We start from the raw sequence: 26,494 nt of genomic DNA on the forward strand, positions 1-26,494 counted from the left end.
TTGCTGCACTGGTGGCAGTGTAAAACCACAGAACAGCATCAGACCAATTGGATACTTAAGATACTTAGCTTCAACTCACATAGGCCATAACACATGATTCAGGTACAAAAATATATTATCTGGGCCATACACTCCACCTGGAAGTGATGGGCAAACAAAAAGAGCTTCATTCAAATCTACTATTTTATAAAGTCCCCAGACTTTTTTCTTTCCTGTTTGCTAGCATGAGAATCATAATTAGCTGATTTCCTAAGGTGTTACACAACAGTGTAGGAGGCAATAGTAATAGTAATTAACTGTTGAGCAACACCTGATACTCCCTACTGACTGGCACAAAATATGAGAACTCAGTATTCTTACACCTACTGTTTGGTGTATCTTTTATCCCAGCAAACATGGGCTCCTCAAATTGCTGCATTAATTTTGGCCCATTTGACACATTCTATCTACAGAAAATAGGGAAGAAGCATATTCACACAAAACCAAAGTAGTCTAGCTGTGGCAGTAGTAAGCTCCATAAAGGTGAATTGATGCAGCATCCCAGCAAGGGTACGCTGGCTTGTGGTGGGGTGGCTCACATAAGCTAGAGTTAACATCTCTGTATTATGCTGCTGTCTACGGAACGGACATAGCCTAAGTCAGAGGAAAGGATCATCTTTTCTCTCTTTCTTTTTTCAAGGCTACCTCCCCTTTCTTAAAATGGCACTGACAGATTAAAGATAGACCACACAGACCAAGACACATTTGTGTGGATGCAAGTAAAACATTGCAGACAGGCATTAATAGCTACAGTTCCTTCACAGGCCATCCTGAACTACTAACAGAGAGAACTAGGAGTCAACTTTAAATTTTAAATGCAGTGGAACTCCCTGGCTACCAAATTGAGTTTATTTTTGCCAATGATCTCCAGCAAGAGCATATTATATTTCTTCATTTATGATGAGTAAGTTTTTTGAGCTAACTTATCTATAAATATTATTCCAAATTTTCTTAAAATGTTTTGATAATTCTGTTAGAGGCTAAGACCTGTAACTAGGAGAAATCAAGTATCTTTGCAGTCAATAGAAAAGGAAAGTGCTCAGTATCTTTCAAAAGCAGCTGTTGAGAAGAGAAAAAAAATGTTTTAATAACCCCCCTTTCTCTGCCCCCTCCGTGTATTAAACCAAGGCGTATAATTTTTTGTTGCTGAATAAATTACTCCGTTCTTGCTTAAACATGTTACTCTAGATTGCAAACATATGGTTGTAAAAATAACTAGTTGGACTGATTTAAACTGCTGATTTTAATCTCTGATTTGGCATGAGGAAATTTGCCATAAAACCTGTTTAGGATCGCAGATGCATCTCTGTCCCACAGCTGCAAGAAAAGGGCGGATCTGTAATCTTCCAAGTGTACAGACCTCAGTGACTGACTGAAAGTCTCCTTCTTAGCACAAAGCTAAAATGCGTAAGTAAAAATATCCTGGTTTCTTTCTGCCTTAAGCAGCAAGCAAATGAACAAAGCAGTATGCCTATGCAATTAAAATACTATTTTATATCTAAATAGAAAACTGCCTTAGTAGCGCCTAATATTTTTTTCCAGTTTCTTGGGCGTGGTGGAATTTGACAGGACTGGGGGTAGTTAAGGGTTGCCAGAGTGGCAGATGACATCAGTTAACTGTCATCTGGGCAGAATGTGTGAGCTGGTGGGTAAGGCTGACTATATAGAACAGAAGAGAGGAAGCTGGGGTGTCTGTGTTAGACACCTGCCTGAATTCCTGGCCAGTCACTCATCCCTTTTTATTCTCCATTCCTACTGTTTTTATAAAATAGACTAAAAGAAAACAAAAGAAAGGGAGGATGGAAGAAAGCATGTCCATTCCATAACTCATTTTTAACCACATCAAAGGATTTTATTGATACGTTTTATGTACTTTTGTTTAGCTGGGTATTACAAGCATTAACTACTGTCCTCTGAAACCAATATACTGCTTTCAAGAACATCTCTCAGGTCTTAAAACTTCAGCACATATCTTGGTGGCTAAGCACGTGACCAATACTAAAGCTCTCTTTCTTTATGGACTACTTTAACCATGTCAGCTCCTACTTTTTACATGTTAAAAATGTGTATCTGGACAGTCCCCATGGATTAACTGATATGCCCATAACTTGGACTATGTATCTGAAAATTTACTTGTACTAAGGTAACAGTAGGCTTACCTGCTTATTGTGGCAGATCCTAGGCCAATGTGCAACAAAGAGCTCACAATTCTCAGATGTGTACACTAAACATTTACCTGCATTAAAAAAAGAAAACTGAGAACTATCCTCCAATTATTCCAAAGAACTGGTATTTCAAACATGATTGTACGTTGTGTGCATATGTATGTGTTTGTCTGTATACATACATATTTCCATTCAAGGTAGGATAAGAAGTGTAACATAAGGATAAACGTAAGGGGGAAAATAACCCAAACCAGTTTATAGATATTCTCAAATCTAAGATATTTTAATCTTTACAATGACAGGGATCTTGAATTCTGGGCCCTAAGCTGACTGAGCATACGAGGAACTTGTTCTTACTTAAAAGAAACCAAAACCAAAACCAACCAACCAAAAAAAAACCCAACCCAAACGAAAACAAAACAAAAAACTCCAAACAAACAAGAAACCAGACTTCTTGTGCAGCAAGAAGCCTGGCCTGACTACAAATCCAAACTGTGCAAAAAAGGTGGCAAATAAATCCCTACGTTTTTTGGTTTTTTCAGCCTGTGTGTAAGCATGAGTACTTTATGGATAGAGAAAAGGGCAAAGGGAGGTAAGCACATGGTTAACTTGTTCTTCCCAATACTTTGGAACTCACCATATTTAAATTCTCATGTGCTAATGCTTTCTTTCAGGTCTGTGTACATGAAGAAAAAGAAGAAGCAGGTTTTTGCTCCAATGTCTCAATACCAGGTTCTTTCTGAGCATAATAAACGAGACATGAACAGTCTGAGTCCTTTCTCACTCTGGCTACAGAGCTCAACATTCTTTCAAGCTGAAGGAGGCTTGTCTTAGGCTCCCTTTAATTCTTCATCTCGGCTGGCTGAGCCTGACTGCCACCTCCCTTATTTCTTTAGCTAGAAAGGAAATTCTTTGGTCTTTTGCAAGAATAAACCCTTTTACCTCTTTTGGTACCTGCTGCATCAAGCTCAAAAAAAAGTCTCTGCCTAGGCAGGCAAAGCAAGCCTCCTAAGGAAGAGTCAGTTCCTAGAATGGCCTGGAAAGATGAAAGCACTTCTTTACATGTTCTGATACAAAGTATGACTACTAAATCCCAGTGCTGCTACTGCTATAAGAGTGCAATCTACTCCAGTTTAAACTCTCTCTTTAATCTCTTAACCTTCTTACTGCTTTTAACAGAAATTTAGTATCCAGCTCTTTCCTCTTAGGTGAATAACACATCATTTCAAAACAAACACAGCACCCCTTTTGACACCTGGCCAGATTATCAAATCTGGTTTGGTTTTGTTTGTTGTGTTTTGTTGTGGTTTTTTTTTCTGACTGCCATAAGGATGAAAAGTGCAATTAAGTCTATACAACTCAACTTGCTGCATTTCTGTTATAAGCATAGAAGCAGAATAGGCATAAATTAAGGGGAAGACTCAGATTTAATTATCACACTTCACTTACAAGCAAGCAAGCGATGTACAGATGCAACTGACAAGAGTTGGCTTAGTACTTGGTTCTTTCCAGTGAGAAATAAAATATAGTAGATATTCGCTGTCTTTTAAAATTTTTCATTTTGAAGATAACATCACTTAGTTATTAAATACAGCCACCTTAAGAATGAAGCAGAAAGAAAATAAAAATTATCTTTCCTTCTAGAAAAAAATGTAAATAATAAGTTTACACATCTACAGAAAAATAGAAGTACGGAAGGAAATAATAACATATATGACATTATTCAAAGTACAATTTTTACACAGATCTTTTTAACTTCTTCTCACAAGAAACACCTCTTCTTCCTGCAGAAGACAACAGTCAAGTGGGAGAATGATACCATCAACTGATACCAGAAGAGAATTTGGAAAGATTCCTGTACATAGGATACTATCTCTCAGTAGGAGCAATAACCCCCCCAAGGCAACTAATTTCTGGTTTTGGCTGTTTGGAACAGCTTCAGACACTAAACTGACAGATACATGGGTGGACAGATACTTAGGCAAATAATCCCCAGCCTACCTCTTCCTGAGCTGAATCCCACACTGCATTCATGGTGCAACTTACGCAAAAGTAATATGCAAAAGTTATTTAGCAACAGTATGAAAACGAGCCACATAAAAGTATAGAGGAAAGTTTCCACATATCCCAGTAGATTCCTCTCCAAAATTCTATGGGATATGGCTCTGTTGAGGAGGAGGGTCTTGGAGACCTGATTGATTTTCAAGGATGGTTTCTCCTCACACATAGAAAACAAAGCAAGGCGGAAGGACGTCTGCATGCACGAAAAGGGAACTCCTGATAAAACTCAAGATGAAAAAGGAAGCGTACAATGGGTGGAAGCAGGGAATAATACAGAGAAACTATCTTAGGATGCACAGATAGGGCTAGGAAAGCCAAAACCAAATCTGTCAAGGAATATGAAAAGCAAAGCTAAATTCTACAGGTATATTATAAGCAAAAGAAAGACTAAGGAAAATGTGAGTCCACTATTAAAAGGGGCACAGGAACCGGAGACAAAAGACACACAAAAGGCTGAGGTACTCTATGCTTCTTCACCACAGTCTTGAGTGTTAAGACTTGACTTTAGCAATCCCAGGTCCCTGAGATCACTAGAAAAATCTGGAGCAAGGAAGGCATACCCCTGGTGGATCAGTTAGGGAACACTTACACAAGATGGACATGCACAAGGCTGTGGTGTTGGACTGGATGCCCCTGCAGCTGGCTGATGTATTTGCAAGACCATTCTCCGTTATCTTGGAAAGGTCATGGAGAGCAGAAGAGGTTTCTGAGGATTGGAAGAAAGACAAGGTCACCCATGTCTTCAAGATGAAAGATCCAGAATATATAAGTCAGTCAGGCTCAACCCTATCCCTGAGGTGATGGAGCAAATAATCCTGGAAATCCCTTCCAAACATATAATGGGCAGTAAGGCAGCAGTCAGCACAGATTTATGAATGGAAGATCATGCCTGACCAACCTGAGAGCCTTCCACAGCACAGTGTCTAGCTTGGAAGATGAGGGGAAAACTGTGAGTGATGTCAGCCTTTACTTCAGCCAGGCTCTTGACAGTCTCCCAAAACACTCTTATAGATAAGCTGATGAAGTACAGACTAGGTAAGCGGACTGTGAGACTGAAAAACAGCCAGGCCCAGAGGGTTGTGATCAGTGGCATAAACTCCAGTTGGAGGCTGGTCAGTAGTGGTGTACTACAGGGGTTGATAGTGGGGACAGTTCTATTTAATATCTTCATTAATGACATTGAAGATAGAACAGAATGGAAGAAATAGGCAAAAAGGAAACAAATTATGTTCAATAAAGCGAAATGCCAAATCCTGCACCCAGGGAGGAAAAAGTACATGGAACAAAAGAGGCCTGGGAACAACGTGGTGGAAAGCAGCTTTGTGGAAAAGGACCTAACGCTGCTGGTAGACACTGAAGTGACCATAAGCCAGGAACACGCCCTTGCAGTAAAGAAGGCCAACAGCATTGTGGACTGTGTTAGGTAGAGCACTGTCAGCAGGCTGAGGGAGGTGATCCTTCAAGAAGAGGCTGAAAGAGCTGGAACTGCTCTGCCTGAAGATGAAAAGGCTCAGGAGGTTCTCACCAATGTGTAGAAATATCTGATAGAGCCACAGAAAGGGAGAGTAAAGAAGATGGAAGTCAGACTCTTCTCAGTGGTATCTAGTGATGAGGTAAGATGCAACGGGTACAAACTGAAATAGAGAAAACTTATTTCAAATCTAAAGATGAAACTTCTGCTCCAACAATGTTTGAACACTGAAACAGGTTTGTAGGTTGCAGAGATACTCAAAGCCCAACTGGACACAAGCTCAAGCAACCTGCATTAGGTGAACAGGGTTTAAGCTGGGAAGTTGGACTAGATTATCTCCTTTGTTCCCTTCCAATCTCAGTAACTGTGTACTCAAAACACAGGAAAAGGCTCTGCTCCTTTGTTCTCCTTTTGAGAAAGGCTATTTAAAAAAAGATAATTGATGCAACATTTTAATTTATTAGTTTAGTTTTTATGATTTGTCACCTTTTAAAAATAAACAATTTTTCTGCCTCTTCCATTTTATACACCATCCTCAGTCCATTGTACACCTGATGTGGGTGATTTCGGTGGGGTTTTTTTTGTTTTAAAATCAACACCATTTATAGTCATATTACAGATAACTGAAAATGGATTTTAAAAAGGCATTTATTCTTTAATAACTAGCTCTATGGTATACTGAGCACATTTTTAGAAATTCCTTGCAGCACAGTTGGCATATACAAACAATTGTAACTTGCAAAAGTTATCCTCTTCAAGATAATAATACAAATGTGTAATCTTTCTTCAAATTTGTTCCCTAGTTTTTCCAGTTTTAGAGGGAACTGCCACCATTGCTAATGAAAAATATAATTTCAAAAAAATAGAAAATTCACTTCTCTGTTCCCGTAAAGTGAGAGTGTGAGGCTGGTCCTTAACTTCAGCTGATAGTGCACTTTAACTTTTGGGTCTCTCCCAGTAAATGTGCACTACATATGAAGCTTGTTTACTTATAACATTCTCTTGATATGCCCACTCTGCATGACTCTGCATTGGTATAAAAAGTGACAGCCTGTATCTTGTACAGATATTAAAGTATCAAAGCACAGTGAATGAATTCTAAAATGCATACTAATCACAGAAATAATGCACACCATAGAAAGATTAAATTTTTATCTTTCATTTATTTGTACCTTTTTCCTTTCATTGAAATTTGTGGTTCTAGTACCTGCTCTGTTTTGCAAGGATCTGCATCTACATCAGAAGAGAACCTGTAGCTCAGCTCTCAGAATGGTTGGCTACACTATGTCTGAAGCCTAAACTAGTGATTGAGACAGGATAACCCCACAAATCTCCTCCCTTTCAAAACAAAGCAGGCATTAACACCACAAATTCAGATGAAAACAGCTTAAAGGAGTATACTTGATATTTCTAACTTGAAACATGATCCACCGTCTGCCTTGTGTGGTACCTCAAGCCTGTTTCTGTACAATAATACTTCACACTGGCTAGGGAAGTGAGAGATTCATACATACAAGACTGATCTTAAAAACCTGCTAACAGGAGCAACAAAAATTCAGATTAAACTATTTTCTATTCTTAATCTTCTAAGACAGATTCAGATACTAGTTGACGGCATCACTATGCAAATACTTGAATAGATGATCCTAGCTATACCTCTGAGCTGAACACTACATTCATAGAGAAACAAGCAAAATTGAAAATGCAAAAGAACAGGCACAAAATCCCATTGACTTCCACAGCACATAAGCACTTGAAAACCGACACAGTCTGCTCCATCTAGGCAATGATAAAACTAAGCTGTAAGTATCCCTGAGCTAGCCCTCCTTCATTCAAAATCTTGTGTATCATGTCTTGGAAACACAGGGATTATCTCCTTATGTATTAGTGATACCAGAAACAATGCAATATTAACTGGTCCCAAGAGCTTTTATTTTTCCTTTATCAGCTGTTCAACACTGAATGAAGTATACCAATACATAAAGTCAAGTATAAAAGTCAGTAAGTATGAAGAAGTAATCCTTTACATTTAACAGTGAAGAAATAACACAGAAAACAGTGAAAACTTATTTCTGAAAAACTTTGCTCTAACAGAACTGTACCAAAAATCCAGTCATAATAAATCTAACAATATCCAATTCTGTGGGTGAAGTCCATGAACACAGTGCTTGAATATCAGTTTTATATCAGCACATAACTGAAATTCAGCCTTCATCATCACTGCTGCTCCATGCGTCTTCATATGCTGGATTTAAATGCTGTTGAGACTAAAGAAAATAAAAAGTCTCTCAGTTATTTGCTTAATTAAAAACACTAAAATAAAATAAGGGCAATGCTAAAGGCAACTCTAAAATTACTAGATGTAGACAAGCTATTGTGTCTCTCATGAGTCCTGGATTTTTTTAAACCACTTCTTCGGCCATTCCGCTGATTAGAGTCAGGGTAAATTATTAAAATAAATCATATTCTATTTAATAAAGTCCAATTTCAACAAAAATACATTTGGACCACTGACTGGAAGTTTTACAAATGTCTGGTATAAAATACAGAATACAGATATTACTGTGTTTGTTTTGAGTCATTGGTTTTATTTCATAATTTCCCTGGCCCAGCATAACTGAGCATTACTGTCTCAAAAAGTAGTCCTGGCCTCTATCCATATTCAACAACAGTTTCTCATCTCAGCTCCCCCAGGGTCAAGCAAAAGGATTTGTGCAGCTACATGGAATCACAGTTTTGACTCAGGGTAAAATTTGTTTCTTGGTCACTTCTATCCTGGGATCAGTTTCTGGTCATACAGGCAGTCAAAGGGCTGTTTTAGCATATGAGAGGGAACAGGAACAAGCAGGCTGTGCACAGCAGAACTGCTTCTTTCAGAGGCAGTGCTTATCTACAGCATTTGCAAACAGCAGCTGAAGCTTACTGGATTTCAGAACAATGGCACATATTAGATATCTCCACCATGCCAAATTTAAAACAGGAATTCTAAGCAGAGCGAGGTAAATAACCGTGTTGTTGTGCGTTTGCTTTTGTTTTCCAGACTAAGAAAAAATTATTTACACACATCTAAATTCTTAGTGACAACAAAAATGTTCATTTCAGTTCAACTCAACACATTTTTGGTTTAAGGTATCTAACCTTTGAAACCACTTTTTTCTCCTTTGCTTAAGAATAAGATAATTTTGAAATAAGTTGTCTTATAAGGCAAGGGAAATGTTACAGAAATTTTATGCTTCTTATCATTCCCCCATCCAAAATGGAGTATTTTAGAAACTTTGAAAAGCAGATTTTATATATTCTATGAGCCAAAGCCTTAATATATCCTGTTTTTTAACAGTAGTACAGTTTTCCAGATTTTAATTCTGCAGATAGTTTCAGTTCCTTAAAAACTACCATTTTTCCCCCTCAAACTATTAACTGAAATTTTTATTGCCCAGCTTTAATACTAAGAGACAGATAGTGTTGTCTTGGAAAACAGCATTACATATGATTTTCCCTGTAACAGCCCGAATATCTTGCTTCAGACAGTAAAAGAAGCTCTTTCACAATCTTTTTAATTATATTTCTGCATCAAAAATACTTGGGTATTTTTCTGTGACATTCTTAATTTTACTGTTTAATACACAGCATATCCTTAAACAACTTAAAATACAATCTTTGGCACCTTTTCAGTTCTAAAGGAACATAAACTACAGAAAGCAGTACGGAAATTTAGCAAGCTAAAGTAAAAGTTGAAAGACTGATAGCCAAATTGACATGTAGTATTTTTAATTAAGTGAGAAGCTAGAAGTCTGCAAAAGATTTTACTATACTATGAAAGCAAAAGCCCTTGAAACCCCAAACCAATCAAAATACTGCACAGAAGCAATAGGCAATTCTCCTTGTAATTAAGAATTGTTACAAATTTTGATGGTGAAACACATACTTAATATTTAATTTCCACATCACCCCTCCAAGTATAAAGGCCATAAAAGTGTTTCAAACTCATGTGCATTACCTTTTCAGAAATGTCATCAGGAACTGGCTCTCGAAGAGCTGGTATCCATGCAAGGATATTGCAATCTTTGCTACCACTGTAAAGTTCCTTAAGGAAAAAAAAGCAAAAATTATTTTAACTCAAATTTACTAAACTGTGACATAGATATAATGTTGGGGAAAACAAGTGTATGAAATATTTTTAAATAAATACACATTTTCTAATTTGTAATAAATGATTCCCCAGACTGCACCAAAACAGCACTACCCACATTTAAATGAACTTCATTGCTTAAATGCTCTTTTCTTCTTCCTTCTCTCTTATGACCTGAAAATACATCTATTTTAACAGTTAGGAATCTTATGAAATAAATTATGTTCAGTGGAGAAGTAAGGAAAAAAAAAAAAGAGGGTTTTATTATAACTAAAAAATATGAATAAACTCAAAAGCATCTAGTAGTACCTGTTAGAAGACTGCCTAAGTATGGAACAAAGTATTAAGTAAATGTAGGTTCAGTATGCCTAGGGAAGGAAAAGAACAAATAAAGAACAATTTGAAGCCTGTATCCTGTTACAAAGGCAGAGGTAAGAAAGACCAATATATTATTTTTAATATTAATAACTCTGTTTATTATGGTAATGACTAAGGACTGAGATCCCATTGTGCAAGGCACTCTGCAAACACAGGGAAGCAAACAGTCTCTACACCAAACATCTAATAGTAAAATACAGCTTATCCTTCTTAGTTATTTTAATACAGGGAATAAAGACTTCTGTCATGTTAAACAGAGGAAATTTTGCTGATGAGAAATACTGCACCATCTTTGCAGTAAATTTGACAATAACAATGCTTCTATTTTCCAAAGTGCTATTTAAATTAACACATATGAAGAAGCTCTCATTTGCCTTCAATCTTGAATCATATTCCTGTATATATGTGATGTCCAACATCATTTGAATATCTCCATGCATTTTAACTGCCTGAGTGAAACATATAAAGTATATTTTCTGTATTCAGGCTAACAGTATGAAAGCCTTGCTTTACTCAGGTTAGCCTTTACACTTCAACTGGCAACTCTGTGTATATGTTCACATTATTCATACATTGATTCAACATAAGTTAAAAAAATGTTACAATTTTGTCTTCGCAGAAAGTCTCCTATATTATGTATAACTAATTCTAGAACTGCATAAATTAGGCTGAGAGTTAGTGCAGGAACTTAATAACCAACTCCTATAAATGAACATTTATGAGGGCAATCCTACTCAGGAGAGCTGACATACTCACTTCTGTAAAACTGGTCCCATTCATAAAGTTATTAATGAATGAAACACATACAAGATTAGAGTGTATAATTTCATGAGAGAAACATCCTACTTATCTTGCTTAAAAGAAGACAGATCAAAGTCACACCAAGGTGTAGGCCACATCCCACTTTATCCTGTCAGCAGTACTCTGCTCAGGCCCCTTGTCTTCTACAGGATACAGAATACCACTAGAACTCTCCACATGCCAAATTCTCTCTTTGTGAATAATGCCATAGTAACATCAGTGTACTTCCATTTAACCTTTATTACCACCTGTCTTACTTTCTGATGCTGGTCTAGTAAGATCTTCAGTTAATATCCACTGCGTTGAGTAATTCTTACAATTAATTATTATAACCTGAAATGGTGACTTAAGATGTAAGTCAGTCAAAAGAGGAGCCAGTGAGCTCCATGCAGGTTTATGATACAGTATAGGACTTACACATGTATCATACTATAAACATGCTCCATGCATATTTAAGGTGCAATATATGGAAATATTATGCTTTAAGAATCTGAGGAAAGATTGCTATTAAGATCTAATCTAACTTCAGTTACCTTTACTTATTAGCCTACCAGTGGATAGGTCAGATACCTTTGTAAATGTCTCTGGCATTTCCTGAACAACAGAAGTAGTAAAATGTAAATCAAAATTGTTTCCTGATGCATATCTAATATTTTATGGTATGCTAACTCATGCTTGGTGCTTTACTCCATTCCTTGTTCAGAAAACATATGTCTTATTTGTTTACTTCAGTTATTTTAAGCAGCTAGTATGACACAATATTACCTAGCATATTAGATCCAACAGTAAATATCATCTAAGAGATTGCACAATGCAGATTTCCTCTTCTACACCACCCTTGAAATTGTCAACGTCCTATGAAATTATTGTATCTTATTAAAGGGCTAAATTCTGCAATTCTTATTACTCATGCAGACAAACATCTTCTTACCTTTACAGAGATATTTATGCAACAACACTTTAGATCAACTATAATTTAGTGGATTTTATGGCTCTATTCCCAGGTCCTCAAAATACATGCACACTAGCTACCTATCACACTACTCTGAAGACAGCTCCACACAATATCTCAAACACAAGAGGCATTCCATACAAACTTGCTAATTAATTTGGACCTCATAAGAAGAGATAAAGACAAATAGCATTGGATTGCAAACAGCTGGTTGATTGTGTATCAGTGATCTGATTTGATTATAATGGCTCTGAGCAAACAGAAGACACCTCAAATACCTAATTAGAATGCTGAAGTTCCTTTTAGAGCCTGTTCCAGTTACATGGTAAAACAAAGACAGTGATTAAAATACAAGTAATTAACAGAAAGAATGTGAGCGGCTGGCAACACTCAATACCAATCCAAAGTCTTGAACACAGAGTTAAGATACAGGAATATAAACAAGACTGGTCAACACTGTTTGCAACAAAGCAAGTTTTGTCAAATAAAAGTGATTTTCTTTAGAACTAGTAACTGAAAATAAAAACACACTGCTGTGAATAACTTTGTAACATCTTGATTTACTATTTCTTGCAAAAGTAAAACAGGTAACTATAAATTTTACAAATTATTGCATTCTCAGAAAACAAACTTTAACTGGGAAATCATTATTTCTATTGGAATTATATGAAGATTGATGAATGTACTTAATTGTCTCAAGACAGAAGAGCTTTTTGGAAATACAGATGTGAACACAGTTAAAATAACACTACCACTACATCTGGTGTTGACACACTGACTACAGTAACGTTATTTTATCGGAGTAAGAATTTAACACAATTAAAAGCAGAGCATCGAAAGAAAAAGAAAATGCAGTCACATTTCCAGAATATAGAACTGACCTCTGGAAATGGGTGATTCTGAAACAATTAGGAATCACAACAGATAAATAAATGAAGTTGTTGCCAACATAAATCCATAGCTATAGTGATGGATACTGTTCTTGTGCGTGTGCTCACACAAGTGTTCCTAGTCTAAGGATCTTGAAAGCTACAATAGAAACACTCTAAATAGTTGTACATTTCCAGGGCTGAAAAATATGATTTACAGTGCGATTTAGTGAGCCTCATGTCTTCAGCTTATCAAAAAGAACACCAAAGATCACTTAAGATAAACAAACCAGCACTTTTGTTGGGAAACTATTCTTAAAAACACAAAGGGCTTTTTAAGCTAGTCAAGAACAGTCCAAAAACTATGTGCCTTAGCTATAATGTGAATATTTCACCTTTCAGTGGCTTTAGTGTACCACTGCCTATTCCAGAACTGATTTTCAGGTCTAGCAAACTTAACTAGCTTGAGCTCTACTGCCTCACCTGTTAAGTGTCCAAAACTTTCGCTGAATCCATCTCAGTGATAGGGAAACATTGCTTCAGTCAAAGGTACTGGACTCAAAGCAAGAGTTATCAGATTAACTTCTAGGATGTATTGTACAAGAAGTCATTAAAAGATATCCCTGTGCCCTTTCTGCCTGATATTTTGGAAACAACAGATGAGAAAGGAAGAGCTGGAACATAAAGTACAGTCCTCAACATCTGAGGGCAACTATGTGCCAGCCTTAAAGTCCATACAACCACTCTGCTCTTGCCACACCACAAGCCGTAAGAGCAATCTGTTTTGAAGCATGTCATAACAAATTAAGCTTAGTTATCCATTTATTATAATATTAACATATTTTTGATAGATCCAGTGATCAAATGCCTGCACAGGCATTTGAGCAAGATCACCTTAGCAAAGTACTTCAGAGGTTTCTCAGAACCAATAGCAATAATAATGCACTTCACAGAAAAGCACTTCACATTCTTACTGTGATTAGTCTTGTGTATCTCAGAGAAAGACAAGTGCCTCCTCTTTAGTCTTACAGAAAACAGACAAAAGCTTTAATGCATATAATTTATTAACAACAACGTAAGCCAAAAAGTTACTCTAGATATATTGAAAAGTTACCTATGTGAGACAAAAAGCAAAAGTGCAAGGAAACCAATATAGAAAGGACCAACCCAAAAACTTAACAAAACTTTCCTTGTTTGATACACAGGTCATGGAACTGCCATTTATGTCAAGATCTCTGATTGAAGCACATCCCTGAAAAGTTTTGTGCAAATGGTTTGGCAATCTGCAAAAGTATTCCAGGTTGTCTGGAATATTGTTTGTACTTCACTTACCTGAAAAAAAGGTTGAAATACACAGCAGTCAACTGTATTATAATGTCCTCTAAGCATAGTTATCAGTTCTCCTGTGAAAACTGTATAAACAGCAATGGTACTACCATATGGTACAAAGGCAAACTCTGGACTGCAGCCACAAGAGATAGTGAATTTGAGTCCTTTCCTACTTTCATTACAGACTTTTCCATAATTCACCTGTAAAATGAAGGATTATGCAGTTAGCTATTAAATAAAACTACAGGAAATAACTTCACATGAAAAGTTAATTTTCATCTCTTCTTTAGTGTTCAATAAAATGAATTTTAAGCTTCACAATGTTAATACAACTAAAGATTTCCAATTAAAGACGGGTATCAAGAGCATAAATTTGTGTCCATTAAAGTTCACTCTTCTTAACATCAACATAAAGAAAGACATGCCTAAAAATCAGCAGTTCCACACTTAGAAATAGAAATTGCACAGGCTGTTGCATGCCAGGCCTACAATGAGCACCTAACTGAAATTAGAACTGGTCAAGGAATTACCACCTTAAACATTTTCCTATATGATCCAACACAATAGTTTTCTCTCAGATACTGAACCTATTAAAAGAAGTCCCTATGCATAACAGTATACAGTTTGATTTGAAAAAGCATCTAGTCCAACTGCCCCTGCAAAGAGCAGTGACGTATTCAACTATAACAGCTTGCTCAGAGTTTCATTCAACCTGGCCTCAAATGGTTCAGGAATGGGGCACCTGCCACCACTAAGTGCAACCTGTGCAGGTTTTTCACCACCTTCATCGTAAAACATTTCTTCCTTATATCTAGTCTTAATCTACCCTCCTTTAGTTTAAAACCATTACATCTCATCCTATTGTAACAGGCCCTACTAAAAAGTCTGAAAGGCCAAATAAGTTTTCCATGGAGCGTTTTCTTTTAGAGGCTGAACAACCCCAACTCTCTCAGCCTTTCCTCACAAAGGAGGTGCTCCAGCCCTCTGATCACTTTTGTATCATTCCTCCAGACCCGCTCCAACACATCCACATCTTTCCTGTGCTGAGAGTTCCAGAACTGAACACACCACTCCAGGTGAGGTCTCACCAGAGAAGAGTAGAGAGGCAGAATAATTTCCCTTTACCTGCTGCCATGCTTCCTTCAACACAGTCCAGGATACAGTTGGCCTTCTGGGCTGCAAGTACCCCCAAGTCCCTCTCTGCAGGGCTGCTCTCAATCCCTTCATTTCCCAGTCTATATTCTTACTGGGGGTGCCCCAACTCATGTGCAGGAGCTTGCACTTGTCCTAGCTGAACCTTCTGAGGTTCATATAAGCCCACTTCTCAGGCTTGTCCAGGTCCCTCTGGATGGTGTCTAGTACCTCAGGTGTGGCAACCACACTACTCACGCTGGTGCCATCTGCAAAATTGCAGAGGGTGTATTTGATCCCACTGTCTATGTTATTGAGGAAGATATTAAACAGTACTGGTCCCAGTACTGCAAGAATCTACAGATTGAAGAAAAACTGATCCCCACTACCTTCTACTTGATAAGTGCCCTTTGCTTACTGGTGTTGACTGATATCACAGAAAAACTGGATTTCTGAAGTGCATATCCCAGTAGGATAAAAAAGAACAGAAGCATCAGCCTTGACAATGCAAGAACTAGCCCTAAGGATTTCTCAGCAAGTCATCCCTTGCTTGGGGAAGTAGGAGGAACTCAGGAAGAGAGGAAAAACATCTGTAACATAGAGAAAAATTCTGCATCTCTCCCTCCAGAGTTACCAAGAACAATGGGACATTAATAGGCAGAATAAAAACAACTGAAGGGCAAGCAGAAGGATGGCATAAGCAAAGGGCAAAGTAAAGGGATTAGAAGAGTCTCATGAAGGAAAAACATATGAGGAATAACTGCTCAATTATTATGTACTAGTTAAGAGTGATAAAAAAGCCAATTTTCTAACCAAAGCTAAATCATCAGTGACAAATTCAATACTTTTCCCTGTAAGGGCAGCTGAGATAGGAGCAAATACTGTATTTCTAAGACCTGGCTTGTGAGGTGTATGGAAAGCCTTACAAATGAATGTAATATAAGAAATACAGCTTACTAGTGTCTCTACATTTCAAACTTCTGTCAAGCCCTATACAGATAAACATCTCACCAAGGTCTGAAAGTGGAAAGTTTCCAAACTTGCCAGAAATATTCCAGTTGCATATATCAGTCTAATTATGTCCTTTGAGACATGAAAAGTGTATTCATGAGAAAATACAGAAATATATTAATGAAAACAGTATAGCTTACCTTTAAAAAAACCTTCATAAAAAAAAAAAATTAGAATTTGGACAAATGAAACATAGATGTTGGGTTTTTTTCATGAAGAGGGAGAAGTTCACTAGGAACACCTGAAGTTCACACATTATTTTATAATTTAACGTATTTTTTTCTAATAAGAATATCAGTACTTTAAATTTAAACTCATTAGTATTACACATCTAAAAGATCTGGCTTTCAAATAGTATTCTACAACTTACGTGATTAATTTCTGCCGAAAAACAGAGATTTACTTATATGTACAACACTACCAAAGCTATCTGGGTTAATTTAAAAGCCCCCTACCTAAACATGTTATGGCCTATAGTTAAAAAAAAAAACCAAATCTTAAGTGCGAAATCTTTCGACTATAAAATAACAGAATTGTAAAACTTATCAGTAAATATTCTAATAAAAATATCTTGCTTTTTCCAGGTGCTTGATCCATATTACATCAATTGCCTCAGTCCAAAGTTTGAGGCAAATATAAGCATCAGTCAGCACGAGCCAGGCAAGGAAGATTACTTGTTGCTCTATTTTTGAAGTATGCTATTTCGTATCAAAGAACACTTACATAAGAGAAGTTTAACAAAAAAAAGAGTCCTGAGAAAATCTCTCTTAATCATCATAAAATTGTAGACTATGAGAGTTTGATTATCACACAAGAAGGCTGGTATTTTTTCATATTGAGAGGATATTTTCATGAGATGTGGAGCTTATGTCATATCCTTTCTGGATAATACTGCTCATTTTGTAAAGACAGCATTTGTAAATATTGACGGTGTTAAGACTTGTTAATGCTAGTAATTTTAAGAGGCATATCTGCTGATAAAGAGCAATTAAACTCATTTACACAGCATGTGAGCTGTAACAGCAACAATTCCCAAGATTCAGCACTACTCATAACAACAGCACGTACAACAGAAGGAAGGAGTGGAGGATGAGAAAAGTAAATTATATGGATATAGTCAGTGTAAATGTTCCTGCTTGACAGAGGAGTAATAGAAAGGAAAAAGCTGCCAAACCTGAAGAAACATCTTAAAAACTGGCTTTGTTCTTTGAACACACAGACAAACAGAAAACCTACTTCCTTCTGTTTGATTCTTCACATACTCAGTGAATCAGGACCTTCTATTCCTTTTTATGATAAAGGATGTACACAAGATGTGTACAACTCCAGTATTCATTTCTCTTACTAACTGAAACAATCCACTAGGCCCTGAATTTGGCTTATTGCTCAAACATAATATGCATGGCTTAATTTCTGAATCTTTTGAAAGGTACAGAAAAAAGTATGAAGATCAAAATGAGTAGATAGCAAGGGAAATAAAGTGACTGTGATGTGAACTTGTACTACCTGTACATGAATTTATTTGTCTGCTGGTGCCTTAAAATTATTTGAAGCAATATCTCTGGGCAGTGTGTGAAAATATAGTACTCTGGACAATACAATGCTGGACTTGAAAAAGGAAGTCAGGATCAAGCTATCCCACACCAAATAAGAACACTGTAAAATAGCCTGTGAAACATCAATGAACTCACAGGCACAAAACCCGAAAAAACAGTGATCCAGCTGGTGACAGGAGAATGAACTGTATTATCTACTTTTGCGATGGCAGAATAGAAAAGATTCATGGAATGGTTAAGTTTGGAAGGGACCTTAAAGATCATCAGGTTCTAGCCTTCCTGCTATGAGCAGGGACACCTCCCACTACACCAGGCTGCACAAAGCCTCACCCAACCTGACGTTAAACACCTTCGGGGGGAGGCGTCAACAACCTTCTTAGGCAACCTATTCCAGTGCCTTACTACCCTCATGGTGAAGAATTCCTTGCTATCTAACCTAAATCTACCCTCTCTCCATTTAAAACAATTACCCCTTGTCCTATTACTGCTCTCTCTGGTGAAAAACCCCTCCCTGGATTTCCTGAAGGCCCCCTCCAGCTACTGGAAGGCTGCTCTCCATGGAGCCTTCTCTTCTTCAGGCTGAGCAATCCCAATTCTCTCTCAGCCTGTCTTTGTAGCAGGGATGCTCCAGCCCTTTGATTTTATCAGTGATCAAAGACAAAAACATGTCTTGAAGTGCTGAGAACAATCTGGAAAATATGGGTAGCATGGTGATAGAAAAGTCCTTTTATTTAAATGTCTATAAGGAATTATTTTGCTGTGCTGTGAAACTAGGCAGCAGAAATAAACCATTTCTATAGTAGAGTAAAATTTCTTCCTTTCTTGATAGCAATGACAGACCATAATCACAACTGGCTAAAATCCCATGGAAACTGACTTACCTAGTATGTCTTTCACAATAAACATAGGAAACAACTTTCTTTACCGAAATGAAAATTTTAAGAGGAACCAGCAGGAACAGAGATTTAATTGCTCATTCTACCCAATTTGGTTGCGACACAAATGTAGAGAGACAGGTACTTTTAACACTGCTATACAGCTCCACAAGAAAGATTCTACAAAAACACAAAGAAATGTGCAAGAAGGCCAGGCAGTCAATCAGTGAAACTCTAAGGTATGGACAACTGCCCTGTGGATAGGTATGCTAACAACTAATAGTTAAAAAAAAAAATTAAAAATTCCTACCAACAGTCACTGCATACTAGGGCCTTTACTACTGCCTGAAGTGTTTTCAGCTGTGCTCAGAAATAATGATGCCAAAGTTACTATATTCAATCTTTAAGTAAATTCAGGCTTCTTCATACTGCTTTTTTGTAGAAATAAGAAATTGGTAAAAAAAGTGCTCACAAAATCTTCAAAGCATTAGATTAAGCAGCTATCCCTTTTCTGAAAATATATAAATATCCACAGTTGCAATGACAATTGCATATTATAAATCTTCTAAAGATAAGTAGAAATATAAACTAAGATTCTTGAAAACTTACTAATGTGTTTTCGCCCGTGGAGCTGCTCCAGAGTCGCATCCGATCATCTGTACCAACAGTCAACAGGTGAAGCCCATCACTTGTATAGCATAAACCATTAACTCTCCCATTGTGAGCAGTGTTTGCTGTCATGAAAAATAGCTGGTTCAGATTTCTACAAAAGAACTACTATTTTGTACAGGTATTTTTATTTCAATGTACAGTACTGAAAGTGCTGTTTAAATGGTAACATGTAAGAAAACTAATAATTTAATGATTGGTTTATAAAAGCATCTGGCTGGGAACCAGCCACGAGTGGTGTTCTTCGGGGTTCAGTTCTAGGGCCAGTGCTGTTCAATAATCTATCAGCAATCTGGGTGCAGGAGTTGAACGCACCATTAACAAGTCTGCTGATGATACCAAACTGGGAGGGACTGTTGAGTCTTTTTAGGTCTTGTACAGGGATTTAGATAGACTGCAGCATCAGTCAATGATGAATGGGATGAAATGTAATAACTTATATTCTGCACCTAGGACAAAGTATAAACTGGAAGAGCAGTGGCTGGAGAGCAGCCCTGCAGAAAGCGATGTGGGGTGCTGGTTGGCAGCAGCTCAGTCTGAGCCAGCCATGTGCCCTGGCAGCCAGGAGGGCAAACTGCATCCTGGGGAGCATCAAACACAGCGTGACCAGCCAGGCAAAAGAGGTGGTGATCCTGCTGTATTTAGGGCTGGTGTCACCTCACCTTGAGCACTGTGTGCAGCTCTGGGCCCCACCATTTAAGAAGAATGTGAAAGTCCTTGAATGCATCCAGAGAAGGCCAGCAAAACTGGTGAAAGGGCTTGAAGGCATGTCCTGTGAGGAGTGGCTGAGGACTCTGGGTTTCTCTAGTTTGAAGAGAAGGTGGCTGAGGTGTGACCTCATTGCTCTCCACATCTTCCTCAGAAGGGGAAGTGGAGAGGGAGATGCTGAGCTCTTCTCAGTGGTATCCAGCAATAGGATATGTGGAAATTGTTCAAAGCTGCACCAGGGGAGGTTCAGACTAGACATTAGGAAACAGTTCTTTACCAAGAGGGTCATCAAACCCTGGAACAGGGTTCTTAGAGAGGTGGCTGATGCCCCAAGCCTGTTAGTGTTTAAAGGACATTTGGACAATACCCTTAATAACATGACTGAAACTTTTGGTCAGGCCTTAACTTGTCAGGCAGTTGGACTAGGTGATCGTTGTAGGTCCTTTCCAATTTAATATTCTATTCTATATTGTTTATAAAGTATTATAAATTAATTCCATTGAGTTCACCCTGCAATACCACACATTCTTAGGTATGTTAAAGTAGCTACAATCGAACTCAGTGTTACCACAGCAAACCTAATTATGGTGGCCATAAATTAACTCACTGAAAAATAGACAGTGTCTCTGTGTTACCTGTTTTTCAAAGATTTTAGAAAAAAAATAGTCAGCTGCATTTGGTTTAGTTCAGCTATATTTCAATATATTTAATATCCTAGCCTATCTGATTGCCATATGATTATCAAAAAATCATCTGGAATCTTCCAGAGAAATCAAGTTGTAAAGAAAGTTGTTGTGTTTGAGCAAAACAACATGTTATTTAAAGGAATGTATAAAATGGCACTAATTATCTTGGGAGTTACAAATCTTTCATGAAAGAAAATTTGTCCAAACTTCTCTTTTTTCATAAGTCTTAGATTTCTTTATAGCATTTTCATCTCAGTAATTTATTAAATTTCAATTTAATTTAAAATTGACAAAACCAAGCATTTGTATTATCACATTACAATTTACACAGCAGAGTGCATGGTTACTGAAAAAGATATTTATTGCTACTTCATAATCTCTAAGTGTACATTTTGCAGAGTAAGTTTGACTTTATAGGGATTTGCATGTATTTTGCTACTTGCAACTTTAGTTGCACATAATAAGTCTGATTGACTTGTAACTTTATTCACTATGATTTATGCTAAGCAAATCCCTTTGTCGAGAGCCAAGATACAGCTTCTACTTTTGAGTTAATTCCAAATACTATCTATTTCTACCTCAGAGCAGCATCTGTTCCAAGTACTTTTTTGGCCTGCCAAAATTAAATATCTGACCAGAATTCATTAGCTATAACTGAAAGTTCAGAAGCTTTCTTTTAATTTAACTGGGTTTGGTTTGTTGTTTTTTTTAGGTATGGAAACATGACCTGAAGATAGATAAAAATGTTAAAGCTAATAGCAATTGCTACAAGGCATTATTAACACATTTGACTGCACTGAAACAAGTGCAATCTAGCTTACTGTAAACTTAAACATAATATGAAATTTATACTCTGTTGTGCACTTTATGCAGTATAAAAGGAATAATTGATCTTACAGCACCACATATGAGAAAATATCCTAGAGGATAGATTTGGAAGCAAGACTAATCTAAATAGGAAAAGGGATGTGCTTTTGAGGGTTTTGTTCATGTTGTCTTTGTTTTCAAAGGAGGATCATTAACTACTGGAACAGCTTATGAAGTATGAAGCGAATACTGTTTCTATGAAACCTAATCTACAACAGGAATAATTCTTGTGCCCATAAAATAGATGGTAAAATTTCCTGGGTTAGGGGAAAAAATGTTTAGAACAGATACAATGCTGTTGCCAAGATAATCTCAAAACAAGATCCCCAATCACAAACACTGCGTCTTTAACAGAGGTAACTAAATAAAATTCAGTGCCCTGTGTTATGCATAGGTAGCAACTGGATTATCACTACACTCCTTGCCAGTCTTTGTGTTCAACACATTTTTGAAATACAAGAATGCTTATAATTACACATGGGTTACCATGTTATATTCTGTATTACCTGCCTCAGAAGATGCTTTGGACTTTTCTCCATTGTGCTGATCAAGTGTAGTCAGACATCCAGATGCTCTCCTCACATCCCATAGTTTTACTCTACTGTCAGCACTAAGAAAAACAGAATTGCATACCTTAGAGAAACTGTGTGCACCCTGGTTTGATAACTGTCTTTACTCCACTGAGCTGACACACCCTGGTCTAGCAACTATTTTGAACGACTTACCATGCAATCACACTCAAGCCAAAAGAACTTTGTGAACAGATTTTTAAGGCAGACTTCCAACATTAATTTGTATGTATTAATAAATATAGCTGGTACTGTACAGGCTCATAAGAGTGATTCTTTGTCTACAATACATTTGCCTTTTTGTCTACAATATAGCACCCTTGCACACATGCACAGACCACAAATAACCATGCTAATTCTTCTGCTGATTAAACTGCAGCTACAGTCTCCAGCATTGTCTGTAATTGTTGCCTTGGTACTCAGGCTCTTGCTAGCACAGATCTACAGTATGACTGGTATGCAGGTTGGCTACATACACTTAGGCTGGATAGGTCTTTACACTCTGTTGTCATGCAGTGCTATGGCAGAGAAACACCCAGAACTTGTTCTGTAGGAACTCACTGTCTTTGTCTACATTACCATGGTGGCACAAGAACGGAAAGAACAAGATTCAGGTTGCTGTGATTGATTCTGGTTCACAGGTTGCATGTGCATGCTTTGGTCACACTGTGTCTCTGCCAGCAACAAAAGCTATGGTAATGTTGGTACTAGGTATAACACTTAGACTGCAAAACTGCAGGCAGTGCACTTTGAATGGCACCTTGACATGTAGCTTGGTTTGAGTATTCCAGTACTATACTTCTGTGTGCACCACAAGACTCCCAGGAATATTTAGGAGGTAAATTCATAGTAAAGACCACTCCCATGCACTAAGTCACCAGTGTAGATGTATCTACTGAAACTGGATAATTCCCAACACCTTAACCGTTCTTTTGGAGAAAAAACCCCACCAAAACATAAAACACTTTTCATCTCAGCTAAACAAAAGCAACTGCTTTGATCTATGTTTGGAAAATATACCAAATCAAACTGCTTCATAGATAAGTAGTCTTTTAATGAAGTACTACATGCTTTTCCTGTGTGTTCTCAAGTTAAATCAGTGCATTAACATTAGGAATATATATATTATATCAACTGACCAAAGCAAACCCAGCTTTTATTTCTTATCTGTTCTATATTTGATAAAGCCAATGGTTTGATTAGATTGATTCTGTTAAACTCCAAGTAATATTCCAACTGAATATGCTGACAACACATCACTTTGCTGCAAAAAAATATTCTAAGACTGTGAATACAGATATCACTGAGGTTTAAACTAACCGTGAAGTGAGTAACAAACTGTGAGCAGTTCATTGAAAAATAATAAGGAAGCTTTATGCCTTTTTTTTAGAATAAAAACCTACAGTTGTCAGTTGCCCATTTTTGAAGATGGAACTTCTATTGGTTAACATTTTCTAGCTCTATAGAGGGCTTTAAACTAGAGTTACGAGGGAAGGGATGCTCAATCCATCCCACTACCACCACTTTGAGGCCAGTGCCAGTAACAGATGCCCTAGGCCTCCAGAAGGACCACAGGCCAGCAGGAGAACACCCGAAATGCAGAAGAACATGACCCCCGGCAGTAAGGCAGCTTCAACGGGGGCCCAGCTTAAATGTCTCTATGCAAACACACTCAGCATGGGGAACAAGCAAGAGAAGTCAGAGACGTGAGCATGCCTGCAGGGCTATGAAGTTACTGGCATCACTGAGAGGTGGTGGGATGACTCACACAACTGGATCATGGGAATGGATGGATACAGGCTCTTTAGAAAGGACAAGCAGGGAAGAAGAGGAGGCGGTCTCACTCTATACATCAGAGACCATCAGGTGTCCAGGGAGCTCTACCTGGGGATGGAGGAGAAGCTGACAGAGCTTATGGTTCAGGGTTAAAGGGAAGACAGGGCAAGTGCTACCATAATGGGAGTTTGCTACAGACCACCCAACCAGGAAGACTGAGTTGGTGAGGCCCTCTATAGGCAGATAGGAGCAGCTTCGTATTCACAAGCCCCTCATGGTGGATTTCAAACACCCCAGTATCTGTTGGACAGACAACACAGCAGGACATAAGAAATACAGGAAGTTCTTGGAATGCCACCTTCTCTGAGTGGTGGAGGAACTGAGAGAAAAGGCACTACAATGGATCTTTTTCTCACCAACAAGGATGGGTTGATGGGCATGAAGCTTAAGGCCAGCCCTGGCTGCAGTGACCACAAAATGGTAGAATTCAGGATTCTTAGGGTGACAAGTAGGAGACTGCTTGTGAGCAGGAAAGCTCACTACCCCAGACTTCAGGAGAGCAGACTTTGACCTTGTCAGGGATCTGCTTGGAAGGGTACCATGGGATAAAGGCCTGGAGGGGAGAGGAGCCCAAGAAAGCTGGTCAATGTCCAAGCATATCTTCCTCCAAACCTAGGAGCTATGTGTCCCAACATAGACGAAGTCACACAAGGATGCCAGGAGACCTTCATGGATGGACAAGGAACACTTGGAGACACTTACATGTAAAGAGAAAGTTTACAAAGGATGAGAGCAAGGATGGGTAGCCTGAGAGGAGCACAAAGAAGTTGTCCAAGCAGCCAGGGATCAGGTTAGGAAAGCTAAAGCCCAGAGAGATTTAAAGTACAGTTTTTCTAGGCAAGACTGACAAAAGTGTGAAGAGGTTAGTTATGAAGTTTATCTTTAAAAATACACTTGAATTGTAAAAAAAGAGAAGCACATTTTAAATTTTAGCATCTGACATTTTTAGTGTATATAGCAGTCCAGCAAAATCTCTACCTTGCCGTTGCCAAAATGTACTCATGACGTGGGGACCAAGACACTGCCAGTACTTCTTGCCTGTGACCTAAAAATTACATTAAAAAGCTTATATGATTTTCTAAAAAATATTTATACAACAATGTATGTATATATAACTAATAGTAAATGTAAATACTAAGTTCTCAACAATCCAAAACAATAATCTGAATTGTAATAGGAATTCGAATTTTGTGAAAATATATTATTTCGGTCTAGAGTTTACTTGTACTTCCTCCTCTTGCTTGAGTGGGACTGCAATGAGCTGAAATTGATACATGGCATATTACATGTATATAACTTTGGATAATAAAGATGGTTTTACCTCTGCAAAACACATTCTAGTGCAGTCACAGCTGCTGAGTTCAGCTTAAATACTGCTTAAATACTGTTTTGTCTTAGCACTGGTATTCTCACATGAAGAAAGAATTTTCCATTAGTTTTTCTTCAAGCCCTTTAAAAATGTTTAATAAAAAGTATATTTACCTTAAGGTTAAAAGCTTATCCTCAAATGTATTAAGCTTATCCTCAAATACTCTTGTCCTGAACTTGTAATATTTTTCCTCTAATTAGGTCTGAAATACTAAGATATTAAGAAAAATGTGTTCTTAGCAATGCCATGCAGCTTAGTAGCAAGTAAGACAAATATATATATATATATACACATATATATATATATACACACATAAACACATACTTGAAAAAATGTTGGACAAATACAGATAATACAGGAAGTGTAAGTGTCCTAAATGGAAAGACTGCAATCACACTTCATGTAATAACAGAAACATGTTGGTGAAAAACAAAGTTAATTTTGCTAATGCAGTTTAGAGCTACGTGAATCACCTTGTTTCTGGTACACCTTCTAGTAGTCGGTTTTCCATTACCTGAAGTAATTAAAGCTCTCTGATGTCCAGGATAATAGAAAAAATCTCCACAACACAGGTAATACAGGATATACTTGGAAGGCATGGGGCACACACATTTATTTGGATACATTAAGTAAACTACAGCCAAGCACTAAGCTCCATTTCAGCTGCTAGAGTCAGCCTATGTGAAAATACTTATATTTCTTTTAAATACACTACTGAGTGCTTCAAAGTTCCATAAAAAATTATTAGGTTATGTTTAGCGGAGGACACAACCTGCTTGCACTTCTTCCTCTGATACTGCACTTGAGTTAACCATACTAGGTTGTGAATGAAGACACAACTTGTCTGTGCCTGAAAAGCAGTAACTCTTCTGTCAAAATTCAGAAGCCCTGCTGAAACCAAACCAATTATCTAGAGAACTATTTCTGTGTGTGTATTCTCTTGTACTCTCCATTCTAGAAACAGAACATTGAGATGCCCATTGTGGCTGACTCAGTCCAGCAGGATTTACCAGCTTAAGATCT

General features: G+C 37.5%; 1 protein-coding gene across 7 annotated transcripts in view; it reads right to left on the reverse strand.

Annotated features, from left to right (window-relative positions):
* Nucleotides 1-6,366: 6,366 nt before the first annotated feature.
* Nucleotides 6,367-26,494, reverse strand: part of ERCC8 (ERCC excision repair 8, CSA ubiquitin ligase complex subunit) — a 29,748-nt gene continuing 9,620 nt past the window's right edge. For 4 of the 7 annotated variants that reach the window (XM_051641947.1, XM_051641948.1, XM_051641950.1 and 1 more), the window contains 6 exons: nt 25,081-25,147; nt 22,204-22,307; nt 19,377-19,501; nt 14,198-14,395; nt 9,734-9,820; nt 6,367-8,003 (listed from right to left, as the gene is read on the reverse strand). In XM_051641947.1, coding sequence (XP_051497907.1) covers nt 7,941-8,003; nt 9,734-9,820; nt 14,198-14,395; nt 19,377-19,501; nt 22,204-22,307; nt 25,081-25,147 — 644 coding nt within the window. In that variant the 3' untranslated portion in view covers nt 6,367-7,940. Of the gene's footprint in view, nt 8,004-9,733; nt 9,821-10,174; nt 10,234-13,348; nt 13,423-14,197; nt 14,396-19,376; nt 19,502-22,203; nt 22,308-25,080; nt 25,148-26,494 lie in introns of those variants that run through there. The other 3 variants (XR_007891771.1, XR_007891769.1, XR_007891770.1) reach the window with 3 other exon arrangements.

Source organism: Apus apus, chromosome Z, assembly GCF_020740795.1.
Source record: "Apus apus isolate bApuApu2 chromosome Z, bApuApu2.pri.cur, whole genome shotgun sequence".
Classification (NCBI taxonomy): Eukaryota; Metazoa; Chordata; class Aves; order Apodiformes; family Apodidae; genus Apus; species Apus apus.